We start from the raw sequence: 26,949 nt of genomic DNA on the forward strand, positions 1-26,949 counted from the left end.
GCATGTGGGATCATCCCGGACCGGGGCACGAACCCGCATCCCCTGCATCGGCAGGCGGACTCTCAACCACTGCGCCACCAGGGAAGCTTGGAGACCGGGTCTTTTTCATCTTCCTAGCTCTTCCTCTGTTTTTTCTCTTGCTGCTGGTGCCTGGAACACAATAAATGTTCATAGAGAGAAAAAGTCGAATAGAGTATTTGCTCCTGAACAAGTCACTTAGCTTTGGCGGGGGCGGGGCGGGGGGTCAATTTCTTCATCCGTAAAGTGCTGATAATAGCGATAACTAGAGGGTTTCAGGAAGGATCAAATAAGAATTTCCAGTACCTTTTCACACACTGGTTATCAGCCATAATCACTTAGTGCCTCAGGTGTACAAGTTTGGACAAAGACAAGGTCCATATTGTAGGCATTTAGTCTAGTGTGGGAGATGTGATCTATGCATAAAAGACAAATAACATAAGGTGACTACCAGGGAGCATCAGTCTTGCTGATGAGGAGGTAAAAGACAGGTGGAAAGATGAGGTGGAAACATTTTAAAATGTAGGTAAAACAAATAGGGTGGCAGATGATGAATACTTTATTCTGTAAGCGGTAAAGAGACCCTGTTTGAGCAGGTGGGGGAGGAAGGTAGATGGACAGAGAAAGGTGTGGCTAAGTGCCCAGACTATGCAGTTAAGACTGCATGATTTTTAATTGCCACATGCTAACTGTGCAACCTCGGCTAAGTTACTTAACCTCTCTGAGCCTCATCTTACTCATGTGCAAAACAGGGACAGTCATAGTTCTTTCATAGGGTATTACGAGAATTCATGAGAAAAACTTGAAAATATGCAGAGTGTGCCCAGCACATGTAAGCATTAAAAGTGTAATAACTTTTATTCTTACTACTTTATAAGGCAATGCTTAGGACGATTAAGCTAACAAAGATAGGTGCTCAGGAGAATTCCCTGGCGGTCCAGTGGTTAGGACTCGGCGCTTTCTCTGCCGTGGCCCCAGGTTCAATCCCTGGTCAGGGAACTAAGATCCTGCAAGCCGCGCAGCGCGGCCAAAAAGAAAAAAAATTCAAAAGATAGGTGCTCAGGAACTGGATACACCAGAAACTGAAGACAAAGAAGCTTGATAGATCGTGATAGTCCCAGACTGTGAGAGCTGGAGGGAAGGGACGAATTGGAAGCATATTACGAGGGAAACCTATCTGCTTTGGTAACTGACCAGAGGAAAGTTACCTTTGGCAGGAAAAGGAAAGGACGATGGCCAGGTTGGCAACAGCTGAGAGACCAGCAGACTTACAGAGGAGGAGCTTGCTTTGGACAGGGTAGAGATGTGAGTTCAGCCTGAGGCGATGGTGGGGAGATTTCAGCGCTACCTTTAGATAAGTGACCCAAGCCAAGGGGACATATCAGGGCTGCAGGTGTAGGCTTACTGAGTGCAGTTGAGTTCTCTAAAGTAGAGATTGTAGAAGCAGAATATCTTTGAGTATGTTTCCAGGGTTAATGCACCAGGCGATTAAATCGATGCTTCCACCTTTCGGCCCAGCAGGAAACAATGCTATTCAAAATCAGAAAATCAGGGCTTCCCTGGTGGCACAGTGGTTGAGAGTCTGCCTGCCGATGCAGGGGACGCGGGTTCGTGCTCCGGTCCGGGAAGATCCCACATGCCGCGGAGCGGCTGGGCCCGTGAGCCATGGCCGCTGAGCCTGCGCGTCCGGAGCCTGTGCTCCGCAACGCGAGAGGCCACAACAGTGAGAGGCCCGCGTACCGCAAAAAAAAAAAAAAAAAAAAAAAAATTAGAAAATCAGATCTTCTGCTGGGAGTAACAGCCGGTTTCCAAAGCACCCACACCACCTCCCTGTAGATATCTGTTTACATCTGCCTTCACATCTCATGCTTTATGGCACAGAATTCTCGAGAGTCTTATCCCAAACTTGAATTTGCCCAACTGAACAATTTTCCTAACAGAATATTGTCTTTGTTGCCCAAATAAATGACTATTGCTTTTCAAACAATCTAGAGGTTATTTCAAGCAACAGGGTATGTTCCTCCATCTCGACTGATGCTTTGCAAAGAGAAGCCAATAAAAAAACCTCTAGCCTTGCTGTTTTTAATTAATTCATGAGAATGCTCAACACATTTCTTCCTTGGTTTTGCTGAGTTAATAACTACAATATATACTTTATGCATGCAGAATAAATTTTACCCGTGATTATGGCTCCATATGTTTAAAGGACAAAATTGCTACATAAACCTATCAGCTTACTGAGAGTTCCTAAGCCAATATTTTTTTGTATTATACTTCATATCTTTGCAGTTACTTACCTAGAAAAAAAGAACACTTACAATACTCAGTGATGACCAATATCTTCACAAAGAGAACATAATGTTATTTCAATAATTTTTAAAATGACAAACTCTGTAAGTCACAGGATACCAAAGAAGATGGTAAAATTATTTCTACTTTTTGCTTTCATAGCAAAGCAGTTTTGGTACCTGTCCTTTCACTAAAACATTTGAATATTCGTCCATATACTTGATTCCTGTTACACTTAAAAGCTGCAACTAGCTGTTCTATCAGCTTTCTTCCATTGAATTAATGATTGCATAATAAATCTGATATTTCATTAAAAGCAATTCCAACTTAGCCCTTTCATTATGGGTCAAATGAAATTGTTGGTCAATTTTCACCATAATCTTGATTTTATGATTTAATGTGAACACATTTTATATGTGTTCATATTAAATAATCATATATAGTTAAAAGGTTTTTTTTCATTTTTAAAGAAAATAATAGACTTTATTTTTTTAGAGCAATTTTCGGATTACAGAAAAATTGTGTGGAAAGAACAGAGTTCCCATATAGCCCCTTCCACACACACAATTCTTTTTTTAGTAGATCTTTATTGGAGTATAATTGCTTCACAGTACTGTGTTAGTTTCTGTTGTACAACAAAGTGAATCAGCCATATGCATACATATATCCCCATATCTCCTCCCTCCCTCCCTATCCCACCCCTCTAGGTGGACACAAAGCACCAAGCTGATCTCCCTGTGCTATGCAGCTGCTTCCCACTATCTATTTACATTTGGTAGTGTATGTATGTTCATGCCACTCTCTCACTTTGTCCCAGTTTCCCCCTCCCCGTGTCCTCAAGTTCATTCTCTACATCTGCGTCTTTATTCCTGTCCTGCCCCTAGGTTCATCAGTACCTTTTTTTTTTCTTAAATTCCATATATATGTGTTAGCATATGATATTTGTTTTTCTCTTTCTGACCTACTTCACTCTGTATGACAGACTCTAGGTCCATCCACCTCACTACAGATAACTCAATTTCGTTTCTTTTTATGGCTGAGTAATATTCCATTGTATATATATACACCACATCTTCTTTATCCGTTCATCTGTTGGTGGACATTTAGGTTGGTTCCATGTCCTGGCTATTGTAAATAGTGCTGCAGTGAACACTGTGGTACATCTCTCTTTTTTTAAATTTATTTATTTTTTGGCTCCGTTGGGTCTTCATTGCTGTGTGCGGGCTTTCTCTAGTTTCAGCAAGCGGGGGCTTCTCTTGTTGCGGAGCACAGGCTCTAGGAGTGCGGGCTTCAGTAGTTGTGGCTCGTGGGCTCTAGAGCGCAGGCTCAGTAGTTGCGGCGCATGGGCTTAGTTGCTCTGCGGCATGTGGGATCTTCCCAGACCAGGGCTCAAACCGATGTCCCCTGCATTGGCAGGCAGATTCTTAACCACTGCGCCACCAGGGAAGTCCCACATGTCTCTTTCTGAATTATGGTTTTCTCAGGGTATATGCCCAGTAGTGGGATTGCTGGGTCATATGGTAGTTCTGTTTTTAGTTTTTTAAGGAACCTTCATACTGTTCTCCATAGTGGCTGTACCAATTTACATTCCCACCAACAGTGTAGGAGGGTTCCTTTTTCACCACACACTTTCCAGCATTTTTGTTTCTAGATTTTTTGATAATGGCCATTCTGACTGGTGTGGGGTGATACCTCATTGTAGTTTTGATTTGCATTTCTCTAATAATTAGTGATGTTGAGCATCTTTTCATGTGCCTCTTGGCCATCTCTATGTTTTCTTTGGCACACACACAATTTATTATTAACATCGTGCATTAGTATGGGATTTTTGTTACAATTGATGAGCCAATATTGATACATCATTAACTAAAGTCTATAGTTTACATTAGGGTTCACTCTTTATGTTACACATTCAATAGGTCTTGACCATTACAGTATTATGCAGAATAGTTTCACTGCCCTAAAAATCTTCTGTGCTCTTACCCCTCATCCCTCCCTCCACCAAACCTCTGGCAACCACTGAGCTTTTTTACTGTCTCCGTAGTTTTGCTTTTTCCAGAGCATTATACAGTTCAAATCATACAGTGTGTAGTCTTTTCAGATTGGTTTCTTTCACTTAGCAATATGCATTTAAGGTTTCTGCATTTTTTTTGTGTGTGTGGTTTGATAGCTTATTTCTTTTTAGCACTGAATAATATTCCATCACATGGCTGTACACCATAGTTTGATTATCCATTTATCTGTTGAAGAACATCTTGGTTGCTTCCAAGTTTTGGCAGTTATGAGTAAAGCTATTATGAACATTCATGTGCAGGTTCTGTATGGATGTAAGTTTTCAATACATTTGGGTAAATTCCAAGGATTGTGTGCTTAGTTTTGCAACAAACTGCCAAACTGTCTTCCAAAGTACCATTCTGCATTTCCATCAGCAGTGAATGAGAATTCCTGTTGTTCCACATCCTCCCGAGCACTTGGTGGTGTTATTGTTTTGAATTGTAGCCATTCTAGTAAGTGTGAGATGCTCTCTTGTTGAAATTTGCAATCCCCTAATGACGTACGCGGTTTAGCATCTTTTCATATGTTTATTTGCCAACTCTGCATCTTTGGTGAGGTATCCATTATCTTTTGCCCTTTAAAAAAATTGGGCTGTTTTCTTATTGTTGCATTTTAAGAGTTCTTTGGATATTTTGATACCAGTTCTTTCTCAGATATGTGTTTTGTAAAGATTTATTCCCAGTCTGTGGCTTGAGTTAGTTTTTGTGAAAGGTGTAAGTTCTGCAACTAGATTATTATTATTATTTTCCTTTTTGAATGTGGATGTTCAGTTGTGCCGGCACCATTTGTTGAAAATACTATCCTTTCTCCATTGAATTGCTTTTGCCCCTTTGTCAAAGGCCAGTCTTTGTCAAAGACTCTCTGGGTCTATTTCTGGGCTCTCTGTTCTGTTCCATTCATGTATTTGTCTATTCTTTCACCAGTACCACACTGTCTTGATTACTGTAGTTTTATAGTAAGTCGTGAAGTTGGGTAGTGTCCATCTTCCAGCTTTGTTCTTTTCATTCAATAGTGTGTTGGCTATTCTGAGTCTTTTGCTTCTCCGTATAAACTTTAGAATCAGTTTGTTGATAGCCACAAAATAACTTGGGATTTTGATTGTAATTGCGTTGAATCTGTAGATCAGGTTAGGAAGAACTGATATCTTAACAATATGGAGTTTCCCTATACATAAACATGGACTATCTCTCCATTTATTTCTTTAATTTCTTTCATCAGATCTTATACATATTTTATTGGATTTATAACTAAGCATTTCATTTTGGGGTGTTAATATAGATGTTATAGTGTTTTTTAATTTCAAGTTCCAGTTATTCATGGCACACTGATATTGGTAATCTGTGTCTTCTCTTTTCTTAGTTAACAGGGGTAAAGGTTTATCAATTTTATCAACTGTTTCAAAGAACCAGCTTTCGGTTTCATTGATTTTCTCTATTGAGTTCCTGGTTTAAATTTCATTGATTTCTGGCCGCAGTTGTATTAAGTTATTTTCTTCTGTTTATTTTGCATTTAACTTGCCATTCTTTTTCTAGTTTTTTTTTTTTTAAAGAAGAGTTAACTATTGACTTTAGATCTTCTTTTCTATATATGCAGTCAATGCTACAATGCTACACCTTTCCTGCTAAGCCCTGCTTTCATTTCATCCCCAAATTTTGATGTTATATTTTGTTTCATTTAGTTTAAAATATATTTAAATTTCTCTTGAGACTTATTTAATCCATGTATAATTTACAAAGTGTATTTAATCTCCAAGTGTTTTGAGGGTTTCCAGGTATCTTTGTGTTATTGATTTCTAGTTTAGTTCCACTGTGGTATGAGAACATACTGTGTATGATTTCTGTTGTTTTAAATTTCTTAAATTAAATTTAAATTTCTGTGTTTAATGGCTCAGAATGTGGTCTGTCATGGTAAATGTCCTCTAAGAGCCTGAGAAGAATGTGTATTCTGTCATATGTACACTATGAAGTATTCTATAAATGTCAGTTAGATCTAGTTGATTGATGATTTTTTTGCCTATTGGGTCTGTTAATCACTGATAGAGGGATTTTCAAGTCTCCAGCTATACTAGTGGATTGGTATATTTTTCCCTGTAGTTTTTGCCTTATGTATTTTGATGCTGTGTTTTTAGGTACATATACAGTAGGGATTTTTATGTCTTATTGGAGAATTGATCCCTATATCATTTTGTAATGCCCCTTTATCCCTGATAATTTTCCTTGCTTTGAAATCTTCTTTGTCTGCAATTAATATAGCTACTCTTTCTTTTGATTAGTGTTGGCATGCTGTATCTTTCTCCATCTCTTTACATTTTATCTATATGTCTTTATATTTAAAGTGGGTAGACAGCATATAGATGAGTCTTGCTTTTTTATCCACTCTCAAAGTTTCTGTCTTTTAATTGGTATATTGAGACCAATGATGTTTAAAGTGATTACTGATATAATTGGATTAATATCTACCATATTTATTACTGTTTTCTGTTCACTGACCTTGTTCTTTGTTTCTTCTATTGTCTTTCATTCTATTTCTGACTTTTCCGGTTTTAATGGAGCATTTTATGTTATTCCATTTTCTCACTTCTCTTAGCGTATCAATTATATTTTTTTAAACTTTTTTTTGGGGGGTGGGGTTGGTGTTGCCCTAGAGTTTGCAATATACATCGACTACTAATCCAAGTTCACTTTCAAAGAACACTATATCACGTCATGGGTAGGGAAAATACCTTGTAACAGAGTATCCCCAATTCTTCCCTCCCATCCCTTAAAACATTGTTGTCATTTATTTCATTTATCCATTAGCTATAATCACCAAATACATGTGGCTATTGTTACTTTGAACAAACTGTATTCTATTTGGGAATTCCCTGGCAGTCCAGTGGTTAGGACTCCATGCTTTCACTGCCAGGGCCTGGGTTCGATCCCTGGTCGGGGAACTAAGATCCCACAAGCCATGCAGCACAGCCAAAAAAACCACCAAAAAACAAAAAATGAGAAAACCTATTATCTGTTCATGAAGAATAAGAAAAATAAAAGACTTTATCTTCATGTATTCTTTCTCTAATGCTTTTCTTTTCTTTTTATAGATCTGAGTTTTTGACCTTCTCTGAAGAGCTTTTACATTTCTGGCAAGGTAGGTCTACTGGCAACAAATTCCATCAACTTTTGTTTGTCTAAGAAAGTCTACTGCTCCTTCACTTTTGAAGAATAATTTCCGTGGACACAGAATCATCGGTTGGTGGTTCTTCTCTCTCAACTTTCTTCTTGCTTGCATGGTTTCTGAAGAGAGGTCTGATATATTTCTTATCCTTGCTCTTCTACAGGTAAGTTATTTTTCCCTTTTGGCTTTCAAAAAAAAATTTTTTTTTTTGATTTTCTGCTTTTTGCCCATGATATACTTAGGTGAAGACTTTTTTGGCATTTATCCTGTGTGGTGTTCTCTGAGTTTCTCAGATCTGTGGTGTGTACCTGTCATTAATTTTTGAAAATTCTCAGCCATTATTACTTCAAACATTCCTCTATCCCCTTCTCTCCTTCTGGTATTCTCACTGCACACTTTCTGTAACTGCCTCACAGTTCTTGGATATTCTGTTCTTCTTCATTCTTTTTTTAAAATTGCTTTTCAGTTTTGGAAGTTTCTCTTGACATTTCTTCAAGCTCACGGATTCTTTTCTCAGCCATGGTCAGTCTACTCATGATCTCATCATAGGCATTCTTTGTTTCTGTTACAGGCTTTTTGATTTCTAGTATTTCCTTTTGACTTTTTCTTAGAGTTTCCATCTCTCTGCTTACATTACCCTTCTGTTCCTGCATATTGTCACTTTTTCCATTAGAGCTCTTAGGATGTTAATCACAGTTGTTTCAAATTCCCAGTCTTTTATCCATTATGTCGGAGTCTGGTTATGATGCTTTCTTTATCTTTAAAAACTGTTTTTTGGTCTTTTAGTATGCCTTATAATTTTTTGTTGAAAACTGAACATGATGTACTAGGTAAAAGGAACTGAGGTAAATAGGCTTTTGGTGTGGGTTTTTTTGTTTATCTGGCTAGGAGTTGGACTATGATTAGTGTTTGCTGCAGCTGTGTCATATGATAAAATTTCCTCTGGTGGTGTCCTTGTTTTTGTCTCCACTGTTGTCTTTGGGTTTCCCTATAGACTCCTTCTTAGAGAAAGTCTAAGATGTGCAGTTGTTTCCGTTGTAATCCCTTGCTGTTATACAGAAGCCCTGTTGACGTGGTGTTGAGGGGTAGCAGAGAGGGGAAGCATTCTATAGGTCTATGGTTAGTCTTTTCGTGAGCTTGTGCCTCTGGGCTGTGACCTTTACAGGTTTTTTCCCTCCTCCTTAGGTGCTAAGAATAAGGGGGCAGAAGTTGGGTGTATCTGTTCCCCCAGGTTGGTCAGGCTCTGATAATATCCCAGCAAGTTAGGCTCTGGTAAAAAAGGTTCCCTGAGGGCAGCCTTCTTAAGAAGAACAGAATGCTCTGGTGTATTTCAAAATGTCTACTCCCACCTGCCCCCTGGCCCCCGCTGGATTTATGGGGGAGTTTCTTCTAACCTTTACTGTGGGAATCTGGTAGGATTTGTGGAGGTAAAACTCATGAAAGTGCAGGGTTCCCCCTAAGACTGGGCTCCCCCTGGAGTTTTTAACTCTCAAGCTCATCCACACTGAGACTTTAGCAATTCTTCAATTACAGTTTACATTTTCCTACTCAGGTACTGGCTCCTACTGTGGTTTCTGCTCCTGAGACCCTGGTCTGGTCATCAGTGACTCTCTGTATCTCCCTGTTTGTCTCTCCAGTTTGGGGGCAGAGGTTTACCCTGTGACCTCAGTTCTCTGAAAGATTTAAAAGAGTTGACGATTTTAAGTTTGTTCGGCGGTTTTCTTATTATAAGGATAGGAGTGATGATGTCCAAGCTCCTTACATGCCAGACCAGATCAAAATTATTTTTAAACATAATATTTAAAGACTTAATTGTGTAAACTTATTAGTTGTAAAAGTTTCTTTTGCTCACTCATATTTCTTCACATTTGCCATCTTTCTGTTGTTCCCATTAGCCACACAAGAATACAGCATGGCTGGCCCTAGAAGAGGGGCCTAAATTCTGATGAGGTGTAGTTAACTGGTAGCATGGAACAAGGCCTTGAAGACTAAATTAACTGGATAAGACATGCACAGACTTTACAAGTTGTTTACCAAACTGTTTGATTCCCCCAAAACAATAGCCTTAATTTAAATTGACCATATGAACTTGCCTTCATCTACAATCCTTCTAATTAGCAAGGAAACAATTTGATAACAGGCTTCATCAGCACATTCACACTGTTATTTCACATTGGGATCAGGTTAATATTTTGTTGTTGTTGTTTGCGGTACGTGGGCCTCTCACTGTTGTGGCCTCTCCCGTTGCGGAGCACAGGCTCCGGACGCGCAGGCTCAGCGGCCATGGCTCACGGGCCCAGCCGCTCCGCGGCATGTGGGATCTTCCCAGACCGGGGCACAAACCCGTGTCCCCTGCATCGGCAGGCGGACTCTCAACCACTGCGCCATCAGGGAAGCCTCAGGTTAATATTTTTACTTGAACAAAGTAAAAGGATATTCCCAATAACTTAAGTGCAGAACCATTTGGTTTGCTTTTTTATTTAGGATACTGTAGAAATCTACTCCAATATAAGATAGTAAGGGAAAAAAATTTAAACTAGAAACTATAAACAAGAAATTAAAAGTAAAATTTTCATAGTTATTTTAGAAATGTCTTTAACAAACCCCCTGGGGTGAGGGGGGGATCTAAATTACGGTTGAATTTGTGCAGTGTGTTCTCCTGGCATGAAGCTGTAATTAACTGTTTTGATTCCTGTTTTAAAATATATATATACCTACACACATATGCACACACAAGTCAAGTTTGTCTAGGAGAGATTCTTATGACAAAGTCAAACAGAGGAGATTTAAAATTTTTCTCTTAAATATTTTAGGATATAAATACATAAGGACATTGCTAACTTTTATGCTGGTAAACTGTAGGTTTACAAAATATGGCAAATCCCTATCTTTTCACCTCCTTAGAAAGAACAGTTTCTAATTCAAACACCACTTACTGGTATCTAGTAAAGGGATTTGCTCATATTCACGGAATTAACAAAATGGTTCTGAATAAGTATTAAGCTTATATGAAGCTGAATACAGAAAACACATCCTATGAAATTAGCTAGTCATATATGAACAACGTGAAAGATTCATAAGCAAAATTTTATTTTGCAATAACTTTTTTTTTGCAATAACTATTTTTGTGATTATGAATATACAGCCTGATCCAGGAAGAAAATGAATAGATAGCTATTGTTTTTAGAAATTAATACACTATTTACTGTATAGTTGATAAACATATACCTGCAGCACAACAAAAGAAAAAGAAAACTTTACACTGTGGATGATTACATGAAATCCAGTGAACCTAATGTATCCGCTTCACGTAGGTCAGTATTTTTTCACTTGTCCTGATGATCAAGTAAAAGGTCACAGGGCTCATCTGAAAAGAGCCACATCATAACTTTGGTGCTGTGGCTGAAATAAAACTGTAAGACATACACATATACACAACCCCAGATAGATCTGTCTTAAATGAATAAAGAAAAATAACAATGTAATTTATTTAAAAATACTTCAAAGACACTTTTCTTGATTAAATCTGTGACCACTTCATTTTTCCTGCCTCCTTAGAAAGTTCTTAATCAGTGAGGCTTCTTCCATCTTATTACCACATTTACTCTATCCACGATGTCACACACTCATAACCCGCATGGGCAGTTCAGTGCTCACATCAACTGAATATTAAAGAAAAACAAAAAACCTCTTATTAGAAGAGTGGTACGTTAAAGATTCTATTTTGCGAGTTTATGGGAATGCACCAAAAAAGGTCCTTTTTAGAACATAATGGTTTTCTTTCTCCTAAAATAATGAGCCAGAATATTTGAGTGAAACGAATGACACAAAAGTACAACTCCTGGAGGAAAAAAATCGGACATTTACCAACAGTTTGGGGGAGGTGAAAGGTCAACACTTAAATGATACAGTCCGTAACATGAATCAGTAGTGTATCTATGTCGGGCAGAACTTCTCCACATTTGGGGCAAGAATGAATTGGAATATTCTGTTGTTGCTGCTGCATCCAGTTTCTATCCTCAGCTCCTGGGAATAAGCATTAACGGAAATGTTAATCCATTCCTTCCATGTTGCAAGCAGTTTTTAAAAACAGATGGTGAATTTTAATTTTAACATCAGTTAAACTTGGTAATCAATACCTCGTGGGAAATGAATACAGGTTTTTTTTTTTGGTCTTTAACTGAAGTAATCGACACACAGAAAAAAATCTCCAAAAGTGATACCTGCTTCCCTATCATGTTAGGATTTAGGCTGTATTCCAGGTTCTAGGTATGTGAAAATATGTGGTTTCGGTTTTAGGTACAGAATGATACATGTTCTAGTAAAAACTAGAATATCTGAGAGAAGAAAAGGATAGAAGAGGATGTAAGCTAAGGAGAAGGAGAGAATGTGGACAGTGCGAGAGCAAGGAGAGGGACCCTGGAACAGCAGGGACCTTCTCAGAAGCAGAGACAACAATTACGGCCATTCAGTAGATGCTTTTGAGCACTTGGGAGATGGGAGATAAGGATACAGACATGGTGGGGACATCAGGCAAGAAAAAGAGACAGTGGCAGGACGTGAGGGAAGCACTGAGGCTGTGTCATTCACAAGGTGGTTTGGTGGGGGAGGGCAGAGAAGGGCGCCGGGCTCAGACTGCTCGGTGCAGACAGGCCCCCTGATGAGACCAGCTCCACGTGAGAGGAGTCTTAAGAATGAACGAGAGTTATCCAGGCAAAGGAAGTGAGGAGAAGGAATTGAAGAATCAGTCCTATTGTTTCCCCCAATTCTGGAGTTGGACTGAGGTTCAAGTCGTAAATCAAAGCATGCTCTGAAGAAGTCATGGCTCTTAGCAGGTCCCCTGGTGCAGACCGTGCTCAGTACAAGAAATGGTTTCTAGTTCCCAGAGCACCTCATTGATCTGATCTTTCTGCACCGATGCAAAGCATTTTAGTTTTTCAGCGTCTCCACCCAGGTCTCTGGATTTTTATTCAGCCCCCAAAATGTTTGTTTTTGCAGGTAATAGTGGAGGTAACTTTTTTTTTTTGATTAATTCATTTATTTTTGGCTGCGTTGGGTCTTCGTTGCTGCGCGCAGGCTTTCTCTAGTTGTGGTGAGCGGGGGCTGCTCTTTGTTGCGGTGCGCGGGCTTCTCATTGCAGTGGCTTCTCTTGCTGCGGAGCACGAGCTCTAGGCACGCAGGCTTCAGTAGTTGTGGCACGTGGGCTCAGGAGTTGTGACTCACGGGCCCTAGAGTGCAGGCTCAGTAGTTGTGGCGCATGGGCTTAGTTGCTCCGCGGCATGTGGGATCTTCCCGGACCAGGGCTTGAACCCATGTCCCCTGCATTGGCAGGCGGATTCTTAACCACTGTGCCACCAGGGAAGCCCAAGGTAACTTTTAATATGGTTATTTGCTTCTGAGCATATTATTTGAATTCACTAACATGAGAGACTGTTACGGATAGTTTGTGTTAAGCAAACTTTAGAAGCACCCTTGAATAGAAATACTGGTCACAAAGCATGATTTCTGAAGCAGGGAGCTTTCTAACAGTCTCATTGTTTTAGATCAGGGGTCAGTAACTTTCTCTAAAGGGCCAGACAGTAAATATTTTAGGCTTTACAGGTCATAAATTTCGGTCATAACTACTCAAGTCTGCCACTGTAGCATGAAAGTAGCCAGACAATATGTCAATAAGAGGGCATGACTATGCTTCAATAAAACTTTACTTATGCAAACATGTGACAGGCCAGATTTGGCCTGTGGGCTGCAGTTTACCAAACCCTGCTCTAGATGACAATCTGCCACTTATCAGGGACTGTTAGTTTGTCCCTTTAAACTTTATTGCATCTGTCTGTGCCTTTATTTTTGTCCTGGTCTAGGTTTCAAGATGCAGACTGGGGCTGTTTTATCAGTCAGCTAATGGGTTCCCTCTGCCTCCTGGCTCTTCATTATAAAATAAGCTTGGTCAGTTTTCATTATTAACACATCACACTCATTTCTGCCTTTGCCCTTTTAGTCTCATACAGAAGTTATCTAAATCCTGGCTTCCAGGTCAAGCTTAAAGTCACATCTTTCCAAGGCCTTTCTCAACCCCCCTGGCCCTTAGGGGTTATCCTTTCCTCTTATCTCCAGCACTGTTATTTCTATTCCTTACTTGTTATCTTGTATTATGAATTCATCTTTTTATGTGCACATCCTGTCTCTCCAACTAAACCATGGGCCTTCACGGATCTGACCATGCCTTATGCCCGTTTGTTCCCTCATGTTCAGTCAAGTGCCCAGACCAGAGCAGACACTTAGACGGCTGCAGACGGCAGAGGACAACCATGATGAAATATATTGAGAGGAGCTATTGTTTAAGGCAGCTTTGCCAGGAAACAAAAAATCTTGAGACAATCTGTTTGGAATATTGTTTTTTATAAGACAAAAAAGCTTATTAGGATAATTATGAATACATTTGCACTCTGTGGCAATTTTTAGATTATAAGTCAAAGAGTGTTTGACCAGTTTTTTTTTTTTTAAGTGTAAATAGATATTTGCCTTATATAGCTATGAGGAAGGAAAATCTTCCCCTAAGAAATCCAGGTGCAAGAGATTGTCCTTTTTTTGAACCAAAACAATCTTGGAGGCACTTCTAGGTATGGGGTATATGGATGTTCCTAGGATATTTAAATTCACGTTAGAGAAAAGGCCTGGTGGTGCTCACGTGGGTAGATGCAGCCTTCAGAGAACACAGCTTTACCTGCTGATGCTAAAAAATGCCTGAGGCTAATATTTATGTCAGTCCCTGTGCTGCTTCTGCATATGCCCCATGAATACCATGTGTAGTTTTTTTTTTGGAGTTTTTTTTCTATGTGTATTTTTAACCTGAATTACTACCTCTAATATTTACTTTAACCTGATTTTTCCTGTAAAAGAACTCTGGCGGGGGCATCGGTGGAGTTAGGAGGTAAAAGGATACTCAGAAATTTCCCTAGGATTTAATAGTTAACTATACATACTAATATTGCTTCCTTGCTGTCGATAACACTGTGATAGTTCCATTTCAATAGTCTGTTGGTATGTGGAAGGGACTTAGACTCAGCCAGCATTTAAAAAAAGTTAAAGAACCAGTTATGTGAAATTTGGATAACATCTCTCTCTCGCTCTTTTTTTTTTTTGGATAACATCTAACACCCTGATTCTTCTTAGTGGCGTTGCTATTAACTTTTCATCTAGCTATGAAAGTCTTTGACCCTGTGAATTTTATGTTTTTTCATATCTAGACTCAAGGAAAATACTTCCCTTTCAGTGATGTAATTTACTGTAAATGACGGAACATTATTACTAGAGTATTAAAACCACGTAATAAACAAAGCACCATACTTTGAATAAGTGTCATGATCAATTTCACTCAGGGAATTAAAATCTGGATGTAGTACATAATTAGTGCCAGTCTATTACATGCAGTACCATGTAGTGGTGAACAGTCAGATAACCTTGGGTTCCATGTCCAGTTCTGCCCCTAAAAATCCTCGTGATCCTGGGTTATTTAACCTTGTCTTCTGGAAGATGGTGATACTATATACCTTGTGGAATTTTTGAGGATCACATGAAATAATATGTATGAAGAGATCAGCACAGCAGCCACACATAGTAAACTCTCAATAAATGGTAACATTACTATGTGCAAAACAGGAAGCAGGTGAGCATATAAGCTCCAAGGGAGCTTATTTATTGGAGTACTTAAATGCATATTTAGAACACATAAATAATGGGGTAAGAGTTCACTGGAAAGAGACTGTAGGAGGAGAGATATGAATGAGGGGAGGGCATCTACGTGAAGGATACCGCATAAGCAAGTATATGTAGCTGTATAAGCTTAGGATAAGTTCAAGGAACAGGAAGTGATTCCATTGGCTAATATCTGTAGGGGAACAGAGTGAGAGAAGGCTCAAAAGTTTGGCTATGCCAGGCCTTCACTGCTATTGTGAAGAGTCTGGTCTGGATTCAGTAGAGAGTAGATGGAGTTTGAGGTACTGTGGAAATAAGACTGACAGGTGCTATATTTTTGGTAGCTTGATTTGGAATCCATTATATAGAATGTAGTGGAATTTTTCTTCAAGCATCTTCTTCATAGGATAGCTCACCCCGGGAGCCCTGACAACCTGGAATCACACGTGACTCACCTCTTTGAACGAGATAAGCCTGCTGGTCAGCGTCACTTGCTATCGCCCCGTGACGGCTCTGCATTTCCATCAGGGACTGCCTGCTGGGATGAAAAGCAGCAACACATTTGAAACCCTGAAATGTGACAACACTAAACAGGCATTCAATAGAAGTATGAGAAAAAAAGACCTAAACTACAAAGCCAGGGTTCATAGAAACCAGAACTTAAGAGTAATTTGAGTTTTAAATATTACTGGCACTAGGACACAATGTAGTAAAAGTAAATAAGATTTTTAAAAATCAGGAAACAAACAAAATGTCAATTGATAGGGGAATAGATTAGAAAAAAGTGGCAAATTTCTAAAACACACAACAGAGCAATTAAACAGAGTGAAGTAAATCTACATATATATATACACACACACAGAGTTCAAAATTAGTTATGTAAAGCAAGTTGCAGAATAATACCTATAGTGACCGTAACCTAGGCACCTTGTTTTAAGAAATTAATATTACCTTGTTTTAAGATATTATATAGATGTGTATATATGCAAAAGTACGAAACAGCTGGGGATGCTACCCACCAGTTCCAGACAGTGTGGGGAAAGGAGAGAGGACTATAATGGCAGGGGGTGTGGGGAGAAGACTGCAGCTTCATCTACAACTCCTTTTTCTTTTAATAAAAATATACTTGGGGCTTCCCTGGTGGCGCAGTGGTTGAGAGTCCACCTGCCGACGCAGGGGACACGGGTTCGTGCCCCGGTCCGGGAAGATCCCACATGCCACGGAGCGGCTGGGCCCGTGAGCCATGGCCACTGAGCCTGCGCATCCGGAGCCTGTGCTCCGCAACGGGAGAGGCCACAGCAGTGAGAGGGCCGCGTACCGCAAAGGGAAAAAATATATATATACTTGAAGCAAATAAAACAAATATTAGTAACTGTCAAATCTGGATGGATACATATTGGTGTGTATTATTTTATTCTCCGTATTTTTCTATTTCTATTCCTCAATATTTCAGTTTTTTCTCAAAATGAAAAATTTAAAGATAGAAGTAATTTTAGCAGTATTTTCTTTGAAAACATTACAGAATTATTTAAAGTGTTAGGAATATTTCATCCATGACAATGGCAGGATATGACTTTGGAACACATAATGTCACGTTTTTACAATTTATCTAAAAGAACTCGATCAGGTTCCCACAAGATGCTGCCAGGCCTTGCAGGGCAAACTAAGTGTTAGGGACACCATCAGGCAAAGTGTGCTCAGAGTGATTCTTTTTCTTTTTTCCTTTTTTTTTTTTGGCGGTACGTGGGCCTCTCACTGTTGTGGCCTCTCCCGTTGTGGAGCACAGGCTCCGGACGTGCAGGCTCAGCGGCCATGGCTCACGGGCCCAGCCGCTCCGCGGCATGTGGGATCTTCCCGGACCGGGGCACGAACCCGTGTCCCCTGCGTCGGCAGGCGGACTCTCAACCACTGCGCCACCAGGAAAGCCCCAGAGCGATTCTTATAGCTCAAATTAGGAAACACTGTGGGTCACCTCTCCCACAGACCGGGTGATATGTGCTCTAAGTCTTCCCCTCATTTACCTGCCTTCATCTTCAAAAGCATTATTGTCTTTCAGCAAAATTGCCAGCTGCAATGCCAGTTGCTCCTTTTCTTCATGAATCTTCTCTCTTGCTGCTCTTTCAGCATGAAAGTCAGAACAATAAACCTCCATCTGTTAGAGGCAAAAAAGAGACAGAAGTTACCACCTAGACAAATGTGGATTCTCTACAGCTCACCTGCTGATAAGGTGAAGAGGTAGTGCTGCATCCTGTGACATTGTCTTGCAAATAACAGGCACTTGTTCCTGCTAGAAACCAGTGTAATCACCATGACTTTCCAACTACCTTCAAATAGAAGACACAAGTTACATGTGTGTGTGTGTGTGTGCGTGCTTTAAACTATCAGAGCCCAGCAATTACACAGATATAGGTAGTTTAAATACTGTGTGTACCATTAGTTCAGTAAAATTCTCTGGTCTCTTTTTTAAAAATAATATTCAGCACTAGCTTAATATAGTAAATGGTTTATTTACCCTGTGAGGTATATTTATGAAGGCTGGCCTTAAGCTAAATTTAAAATAACAACAATAAATAGATGCTATTATTGAATTCCAAACATCTGCAGGGTCCTATGTTTGGCGCCCTTATTGACCATTTTATTTCCTCCTTATCCAAAATCCTGGGAAGGCAGAATTGCTATGCTCATCTTACATTTATAAATTTAATAGCTCTTAATCTTGGGGAAATTAGTTAAGTGCTCAAACCAGCATTTGAATCCAGATTGAAGCCCATGTACCATGGACACTTCCATTTACCATACTGCTTCCCACAGTGGTAGCCAGCCTCCAAGATGGCGCCAGTGATCCTTACCTCTTGGTAATCATACCCTCATGTGGTCCCCTCCCACAATGAATGGGCCAACCTGTGTAACCACTAGGATATTACAGAAGTAATGGTGTGTGGCTTCTGAAACTAGGTCATAAAGGACACCATGGCTTCTGCCTTGTTCTCTCAGGGATCACTTGCTCTGGGGGAAGCTAGTTGCCATGTCATGAGGGTATTCAAGCAGCCCTATGGAGAGGCACACATGGTCAGGAACTGAGGCCTCCCGCCCATAGCCATGAGAATGAGCCATCTTGGAAATAGATCTTTCAGTCCATCCTGAGTGTAGCCTCATGAGAGACCCTGAGTCAGAATCACCCTGCTAAGCTGCTCTTGGATTCCTGATCCATAGCAACTGTGTGAGATAACAAATGCTTGTTGTTTTAGCTGCTATGTTTGGAGAATAATTTGTTACGTATAAAAAAGTAAATATGCCATAATATGTAATTTCTTCATTCTTAAATTATAAAGTAAAAATGAATGCCTTAGGGCTTCCCTGGTGGCACAGTGGTTGAGAGTCCGCCTGCCGATGCAGGGGACACGGGTTCGTGTCCCGGTCTGGGAAGATCCCACATGCCGCGAAGCGGCTGGGCCCGTGAGCCATGGCCACCGAGCCTGCGCGTGCGGAGCCTGTGCTCTGTAATGGGAGAGGCCACAACAGTGAGAGGCCCGCGTACCGCAAAAAAAAAAAAAAAAAAAGAATGCCTTAATAGTGAATTGAGCATTATTTTAATACCAGTTTTTAACTTCCTATATTTAAAATTGGGTTTTTCATTTCAAATTTAGTGGTTCTCGGATACAAATTTTTATTTTTTGGATACAAATTTTTATCCATTACTTTAAAAAGTAAAATTAATAAAAATTTAAATATTCTAATCTCACTATAGTTACCAAAAAAAGTATGAAATAGATCATTTTAAGGGACTTCTGCCATTTGTGAGTGATCCAACATTTTATGGTTATCATTGATAGATTATGGGCTTTTTTTTGAGTCAGACCTAAATCTGAGTTAGAGCCTCACCTCCATCATTTATAAGCTTTGAGCCAGTAAGAACTGGGCCTTTGTTTTGTCCATTCCTATATCCCCGGCAGTGAGAACAGTGTCTGACAAAAAGTGCTCAAAAAAGAGTTGTTGAATGAATGAACAAGAGTATCCATCAAAAAAAAAAAAAAAAAAAGAGTATCCATCAAAACAAAACAAATGTCTCCGTACAGAACATGGCAAAAGTACATGACTACAGTATCATGCACAAACAAAGGAAATGCCTTAAAGAGCTCAGGTTGAAATTCTATTCCTGTCGAAATAAAACTAAAACCATAAGTTCAGTCAACCACTTCCATATTTCCCTGGGCCAGCCACTCTGGGCAGCTGGTACTGAGTATGTATATAGGGAATAATAAACTTCTGGCATTGTTACACTACAAATAATCTGTTTATCTTCTTCAGATTGGCAAACATTTAAAAGAGTGATGCAAGGATGTGGGGAAATAGGAGCTCTCATCTACTTTTGGTGAGAGAATAATTTTCATTATGCATTTTTGGAAGACAACTTGGTAATACTTATTTAACTTAAAAACAGGCATATCCAATGACCCAACCACTCCATTTCTGTATCTTACAAGAGATTCCACAAGTGCACAAAGACACAGATACAAGAATGTTCAGTTCAGCATTGTTGATAATAGCAAAAATATTGGTACAACCTACAGGTCCATTAATAGAGGACTGGTTAAACCTGTCATGGCAATGTACACTTTGGACACCATACAACTGTTAAGAAAAACTACATATGGCTGTGAATAATGACATGGAGAGATATCCAAGATATATCATGAATGAAAAAGTAGTGCAGGGCCTCCCTGGTGGCGCAGTGGTTGAGAGTCCGCCTGCCGATGCAGGGGATACGGGTTCGTGCCCCGGTCTGGGAGGATCCCATATGCCGCGGAGCGGCTGGGCCCGTGAGCCATGGCCGCTGGGCCTGCGCATCCGGAGCCTGTGCTCCGCAACGGGAGAGGCCACAACAGTGAGAGGCCCGCATACCGCAAAAAGAAAAAAAAAAAAAAAAAAAAAAAAAAGTAGTGCAAAATGTATGGCATGATCCCACTTTTAATTAAGCAAACAAACAAAATAGGAACAAACAAAAAAAGGTTTCCTCCCACTTTTTTGGTGATTTTACATCTCAGGAAGGATGTATGTTCACTAATAAAACTCTTCTCTAAGGACTCCACCCACCAGTATGAAAAGTGGGCCAAAACACTCACAACCAGCCAATTGTACACAAATTCTTTCAGAGAACAGTGAAAGAAGAAATGTGCCCCAACTTGTTTTTATGAGGCCAGTAAAACCCTGAAATCCAAACCCAACAAGGATATGAGCAGAAAGAAAATTCTAGGCCAATCTTACTCAAGAATATAGCTACAAAAATCCTAAGCAAAATATAAGCAAACCAAATCCAACAATATATACAGAGGATAATTCAAGAAAGGCAAAGTTTAATATTTAAAAAATCAATGTGATTTACCACATTAACAAATTAAAGGAAAAAGGCATATAATTATCTAATTGTATCATTATATGAAGAAAAAACATTTCCTAAATAAAATTCAAAATCCACTCAGAATAAACATTTTTGGCAAACAAGAAAGAGAAGGGGATTTTCTTAATCTAATAAGTGATATCCATGTAAAGCCTATAGCAAACACCACACACTCAACAGTGAAATGTTGAACACACTGCCACTGAGACTGAGAGCAAGGCAAGGCTGCCTGCTCTCTCCACTGTTACACAGCATTGCACTGGGGTCCCAGCCAATGTAATAAGGCAAGAAAAAGAAAGAAAAAAAATATAATGAACTGGAAAGGAAAAAAAAAACTGTCATTATTCAACTGATCTTAGTGTATCAAGTCCAAAGGAATATTCAGAAATATTATTAGAATTAAAATGTGAGTTGAGTAAGTTTACTGCATGGAAAGTCAATATTAGAAATCAATTGTATTTCTATATAGCAGCAACCATTAGAAAATGAAGTTTTAAAAAATGCTATTTATAAAATTATCATAAAAATAGAAAATATGGAAAAAATAGAAAATATCTAAGAATAATAAAAGATGAGCAGAATCTTTACTAAGAAGATTAAAAATATGACTGAAAATAATTAAAGAAGATATGTCATGTTCGTGGACTGGAAGAGTCAATGATGTAAAGTTGCCAGTCATCTCCAAATTGATTTATATATATTTAATAAAATTCTAATCAAAATCCCAGGTTTTTTTTTTCTGTGTAGAAAATATCAAGCGAATTCTGAAATTTGTAAGAAAAGGAAAACCTAAGGTCCTCTTGAAGAATCTCAATGAGGTAGGAAGACTTTCTACCAGATATCAAAGCATTTGATTCTTTATAATAAGACAGTATGGTACCAGAGCAAGGATGTACAAATAGCCCAATGGAACAGTATAGAATCCAGAAATAGACCCGTGGTACCTGGACACAATATGTGACAAAGAGGGCAGCAGAGTCCTTAAGAAAAGATGACCTTCTAAATAAATGGCACCAAATGAACAGGATATTCATGCAGAAAAAAATATGAATCTTTACCCTTACCTCACTCCATATAGAAAAGCTAATTACAGATGGTTTTTAGATCTTAATGTAAAAGGCAAAACCATAAAACTTTTAGAAGACAATATAGGAAAATATGTTCATGGCCCTGAGATAGTGAAAGTTTTTAAAACAGGACACAAAAAGTACTATAATCATAAATAAAAAGACTCATAAACTGGACTGCATTAAAATTAAGAATTTTCGTTCAACAGACACCTTCATGAGAGTGGAAAGGCAAATCATAGAGTCAAGAAATCTTCAAAAAGTATAACTGGCAAGGGCTTGTATGTGGAATATATAAAGAACTCCTATAAATTGAAGAAAAAGCCAGAAAACCAGAAGAAAATTGGGCAAAGACCTGATCAGGCTCTTCACAAAAGGGGATGCTTAGAAGGCCAGTAAACATCTGAAAAAGTACTCACTCTCATACCATCAGGGAAATGCAAATTTAATGAGACACCATTATAAACCCACTAGAATGGTTAAAAATTCTGATAATACAAGTATGGGTAAGGATATAGAGCAATAGGAACTCTCTGTTGGTGGGAGTGAAAACTGGTCCACTTTGGAAACCTCTTGGGCATTATCTATTAAAGCTGAGTAACATGCATATTCTATGAACAAGCAATTCCACTCCTAGGTGTGTACCCAACAGAAATGAATGCACAGGTGAACAAAGAGACACGCATAACAATGACAGAGCAACATTAAACACAAAGCCCCAAGCTGGAAATAATCCAGCTCTCTATAAACTGTAGGATAGATAAATTCAGTGAGTAATACACTTAAAAGTGTGGTGCACTTTCCACCTGTGATATACTTCGGTAAAAAGGTTTTTAAAAATATACTGGTGGAAGGCTTCCCTGGTGGCGCAGTGGTTGAGGGTCCGCCTGCCGATGCAGGGGACACGGGTTCGTGCCCCGGTCCGGGAAGATCCCACATGCTGCGGAGCGGCTGGACCCGTGAGCCATGGCCGCTGAGCCTGCGCGTCCAGAGCCTGTGCTCCGCGACGGAAGAGGCCACAACAGTGAGAGGCCCGCGTACCGCAAAAAAAAAAAAAAAAAAAAAGAATATATATATATATATATATATATATATATATATATATATATATATATATACTGGTGGAAATAGTATAAAATCAAAAAATATATTTTAAGCACTATCACTTTCCTGTTAGAGAATATAATCGGGGTTGGCCTGCCTCGGCTCACATTTGGGAACGAAGTCTACCTGAGCCCTGAGAACAGCCATGGTTTCCAGGTCCTTCTCCTGCTTGGCAATGGTCTGCTTCATCTCATCCATTTGGAGCTGCTTGGAAGCCAGGGCTTTCTCTGCCAGTTCCAGCTTTCCACTCAGTTCCTGCAGCACCACCTTATCCACTTTTTCGGACTGAAAAAGACAAACTTATTCTAGACATGGTTTTGAAATAATTCAACCTATTTTAGTAAAATATTAGATGAAGGTTTATTTTTTAAAAAATGACTGGCTCTAAATTATTCTGTTAATCAGCAGTGATAACTTATTCAGTAACTTTCATGCACTTAAATTTACAGCTTGAAGATAATAATTTCCTAATTTAAAATAATGATTTATAAAAAGAAAACACTAAAATAAGGGAGTTAATAACAAACCCTATCTCAGAGTGGGTTTAAGTTGCTGATACTCCTATTCTTCCGCTCACATTACTCTTACTTTATGAAGTCAGTGGAATGTTTAAATTAAAAATTTACTAGGTCCTAGAGAGGAACAATATTCCAGTAAAAGTAAATGAAAAACAAAATATATTTCTAAGAATATAAACTCAAAGACCCCTTCTAATTCGAAGCTCCCGTGGTCTTTATTTATTCCAGCATTATTGAGGTAAAACTGCCAAATAAAATTGTAAAATATTTATAAAGTATACAACATGATGATTTGATATACATATACATTGTGAAAGGATTCCCACCATCGGGTTAATTAATACATCTATTACCTGACATCTCTATCCATGGTGTTTAAATTATCACACCATTCTGGGGGCATTATTACTATTACTATTACAATAATTCAAGATGCAGCCAGATAAGTCCAGGGCCTCAAGTTCACTGACAGCAGGCAAGCTAGCCTTGTGATAGCTCCAGGCAGCAGTCTCACTATACAGTCATTACTCATGTAGGAGCCCAGGCTCAGCTCTCCTACAAACCATCCACTGTTAGAAATGCTAAAAGCTTAGCCGCGGAGCAAGTAAGCCCATGCGCCACAACTACTGAGCCTGTACTCTAGAGCTCGTGCTCTAGAGCCCGCGAGCCACAACTACTGAGCCTGTGTGCCACAACTACTGAAGCCTGCATGCTTAGAGCCCGTGCTCCGCAACAAGAGAAGCCACCGCAATGAGAGCTCGTGCACCGCAACGAAGAGTAGCCCCCGCTCACTGCAACTAGAGAAAGCCCGTGCACAGCAACAAAGACCCAACGCAGCCAAAAATAAATAATAAATAAGTAAATAAATTTATAAAAAAAATGCTAAAACTGTACTCCGACCATAGGAAATGCACATCACCTCTGTGCACAAGGCACATTATACATGTGTGGAATATCAGGAGTTATAAAATGTTATAAACACTTAGGCACAAGAAATCAATCATAAATGGAAAAACCACCCTTGAAACCAGACCTAGTTAAGGATTAACACAACTACTTTAGATATTTACATAAAATGTTAAATGGCTATGAAAGTAATTTTTTTTCTGTGAGTACCTCTCTTCTTTTTAGTTCCTCAGTTGTTTTCAGTGCATTATTGTATTCTTGAAGAAGCCTGTTGTGTGTCAACTGTAGAGTGGCTAATTTGGACCTATTTAAAAAGAAATTTTAAAATGGAATCTTGGGAAAAACATCATAGAAGCTTAGTCTTACCTCCCAACCCTCTTCTGAACACTCAGGTGACAAAATCTTCCCTCCCACCCTTATCATCCCACCACCTGCTAGCATGTCCTTACTTGCGAAGAAAACAATCCCCCCTCCCCAGTCAAGACAGATTACAAATAATTTTCATGATTGTTATTATAAAACTCCACAGCAAAGTCTACTAGTACGCCTTCAAATAAATAAAAGAGAAAAAATTTTAAATGTATTCTTAAATCCTGATTCCAATCTGCATACAAGAGCTATTTTATCTTCTTTCAGCAAGTAGCCATTCAGTCACAGCAGACTCACTTTTCATCTTCTGTTTTTGCTTGCTCCATTTTGATTTCTGATCGCATGCTTTCTACTTGGAGCTCTAACTTTCTGTTATTATAAACAAGCTCTTGCTTTTCATTCAGCTCTGATGGGGTTGCAGAATTTTTCCTTTCAAGGGCCTGACATCTAAGAAAGAGCAAAATTTCATGAGGACAAACAATACTTCATTTCTCAGTAGCTTTTAAATGAATCCCCAGATTATGTAGCAAATGCAAAGAATTTTAGGATTACATTTTTCAAAAATTTAACAGTACAAAATTAAATATTTTATCCTCCCTGCTTCTTTACTAGAAGTAAGTAATATTTCTGAACCGTTATGCCTGAATATAAAAAAATACAGATTTTTGTAAAAGAAATTTACATATTTCTGAACCCTTATGCCTAACATAACAAAGTACAGATCTAAGATCACACAAGCTACTACTTGGAGTAATTGTTTCAACTAGTCATGCAAATATATTTCTGTGATTTAGATACAGACCAAACTAGTAATTGGCTAGAGGTGCTTCTCATACAGTGATCCATGGATATCTTTAGTATTTTTAAAACTATGGGCTCTGTTAAGCACAAAAAATATGACTTCTGACAAAGATTCAATAGGGGAGAAGGAAATGCTTTCAGTCCTCTTAAAGATCAGAGAGAAAATTTCAATATAACAGCAAATACAAACCAATGATAGCTACGTGCAAGGCATTAGCGCAAAAGCATGTTAAACATTAGCTTACTTAATACAAAGTCAGAATTACGACACACAGTTTACAACTGATAAAACTGAGACTCAGAGAGGTTAAATAAATAACTTGTCCAGGGTAATACCACAAATAAGGGGTAGATCCATATTTCAGCCTTAGGTCTGTTTATCCAAAGTCTTTAGCATCAGCTGCTATGCTGTACTAGATAACCATTAATACTGTACAACCTTGGTCAGTGTAACTCCATGGAAACATACACTTGTATATTGTGCTGGAAATATGTTTGCTAACTAATCCAAAAGAACAACATCAACTTAGCTTTCCTAAATTTGGGATAACTTCTTACATCAAGAGAAACAAGCAAACGCAAAATTCTCTCAATTTATAAATTAGACTTCATAACTGATTGAAAATCAATTTTTTTTTCCTAAGTAAATCTCACTCAGGTTCTTCTTGCCCTTTGTAGCTTTTATGTTTGTTCACATCAATGTTGTCAGCTCACGTAAGTCACAGGAAGTCTGGCTCACTGCTTTTTCCAGGTCCTCATATACGCTTAACAAATGTCCCCAAACAGCAGAATCAGAGTCCCTTGGGCCCATTCCCCCATATTACTACAAGGACTTCATGTTTCTATATTAACCTGAACATTAGTGTTTTCTGAATTCATATTTTAATTAGGTCTCTTTTTCTTTTACTCAGTAAAACAGTAATAAAACTATATTTTGTATATTAACATATTTTGTAAAACTGTACACTTTTCGAAGGAGGATAAAATTCATCTCTCATTCTTACTTTTCCTGAAGTCTCTTCTTCATTAGCTCAGCCTCACTGAGTTTCGTGTGAGCCTCCTGAAGCTCCTTAAACAGGGTTGTCACCTGAAGGTTCAACGTTTCCACTTCACTTCCAACCTGTCATCCAGGCAATCACAAACACGCATTATTCAGAGGCTAAATGAACCTCTTTGTGAGAAAACAGTGTGAACCACTGGTGTCTAAATAAGACTGTTGAATTGATTAAACTTTTGGCAATTAACGCCCCAAATATCTTGTATGGAAAAAAAAAGCTTTGGGTACAACTCTGTTTCCTTATAGATCATTAACTGATCAGTTTGGATGCACTTGTGATAATGACTTTATCTTAATTAAAATGAATCCTGGACTTCCCTGGTGGTGCAGTGGTTAAGAATCCGCCTGCCAATGCAGGGGACACAGGTTAGAGCCCTGGTCCAGGAAGATCCCACATGCCACGGAGCAACTAAGCCCGTGCACCACAACTACTGAGCCTGTGCTCTAGAGCCGTGAGCCACAACTACTGAAGCCCACGTGCCTAGAGCCCATGCTCCACAACAAGAGAAGCCACCACAA

At 39.0% G+C, this 26,949-nt stretch overlaps 1 protein-coding gene across 3 annotated transcripts in view; it reads right to left on the minus strand.

Annotated features, from left to right (window-relative positions):
• Positions 1–11,360: 11,360 nt before the first annotated feature.
• The window catches only part of OPTN (optineurin), a 43,139-nt gene continuing 27,550 nt past the window's right edge, over positions 11,361–26,949 (minus strand). For 2 of the 3 annotated variants that reach the window (XM_082617460.1, XM_082617458.1), the window contains exons 8-14: positions 26,378–26,493; positions 24,870–25,019; positions 24,414–24,507; positions 22,906–23,064; positions 17,232–17,362; positions 15,666–15,748; positions 11,361–11,544 (exon numbers count right to left, since the gene is read on the minus strand). In XM_082617460.1, coding sequence (XP_082473586.1) covers positions 11,417–11,544; positions 15,666–15,748; positions 17,232–17,362; positions 22,906–23,064; positions 24,414–24,507; positions 24,870–25,019; positions 26,378–26,493 — 861 coding nt within the window. In that variant the 3' untranslated portion in view covers positions 11,361–11,416. The remainder of the gene's footprint in view (positions 11,545–15,665; positions 15,749–17,231; positions 17,363–22,905; positions 23,065–24,413; positions 24,508–24,869; positions 25,020–26,377; positions 26,494–26,949) is intronic. The other variant, XM_082617459.1, reaches the window with a different exon arrangement.

This window comes from Mesoplodon mirus, assembly GCF_964341445.2.
Source record: "Mesoplodon mirus genome assembly, chromosome: 4".
Classification (NCBI taxonomy): Eukaryota; Metazoa; Chordata; class Mammalia; order Artiodactyla; family Ziphiidae; genus Mesoplodon; species Mesoplodon mirus.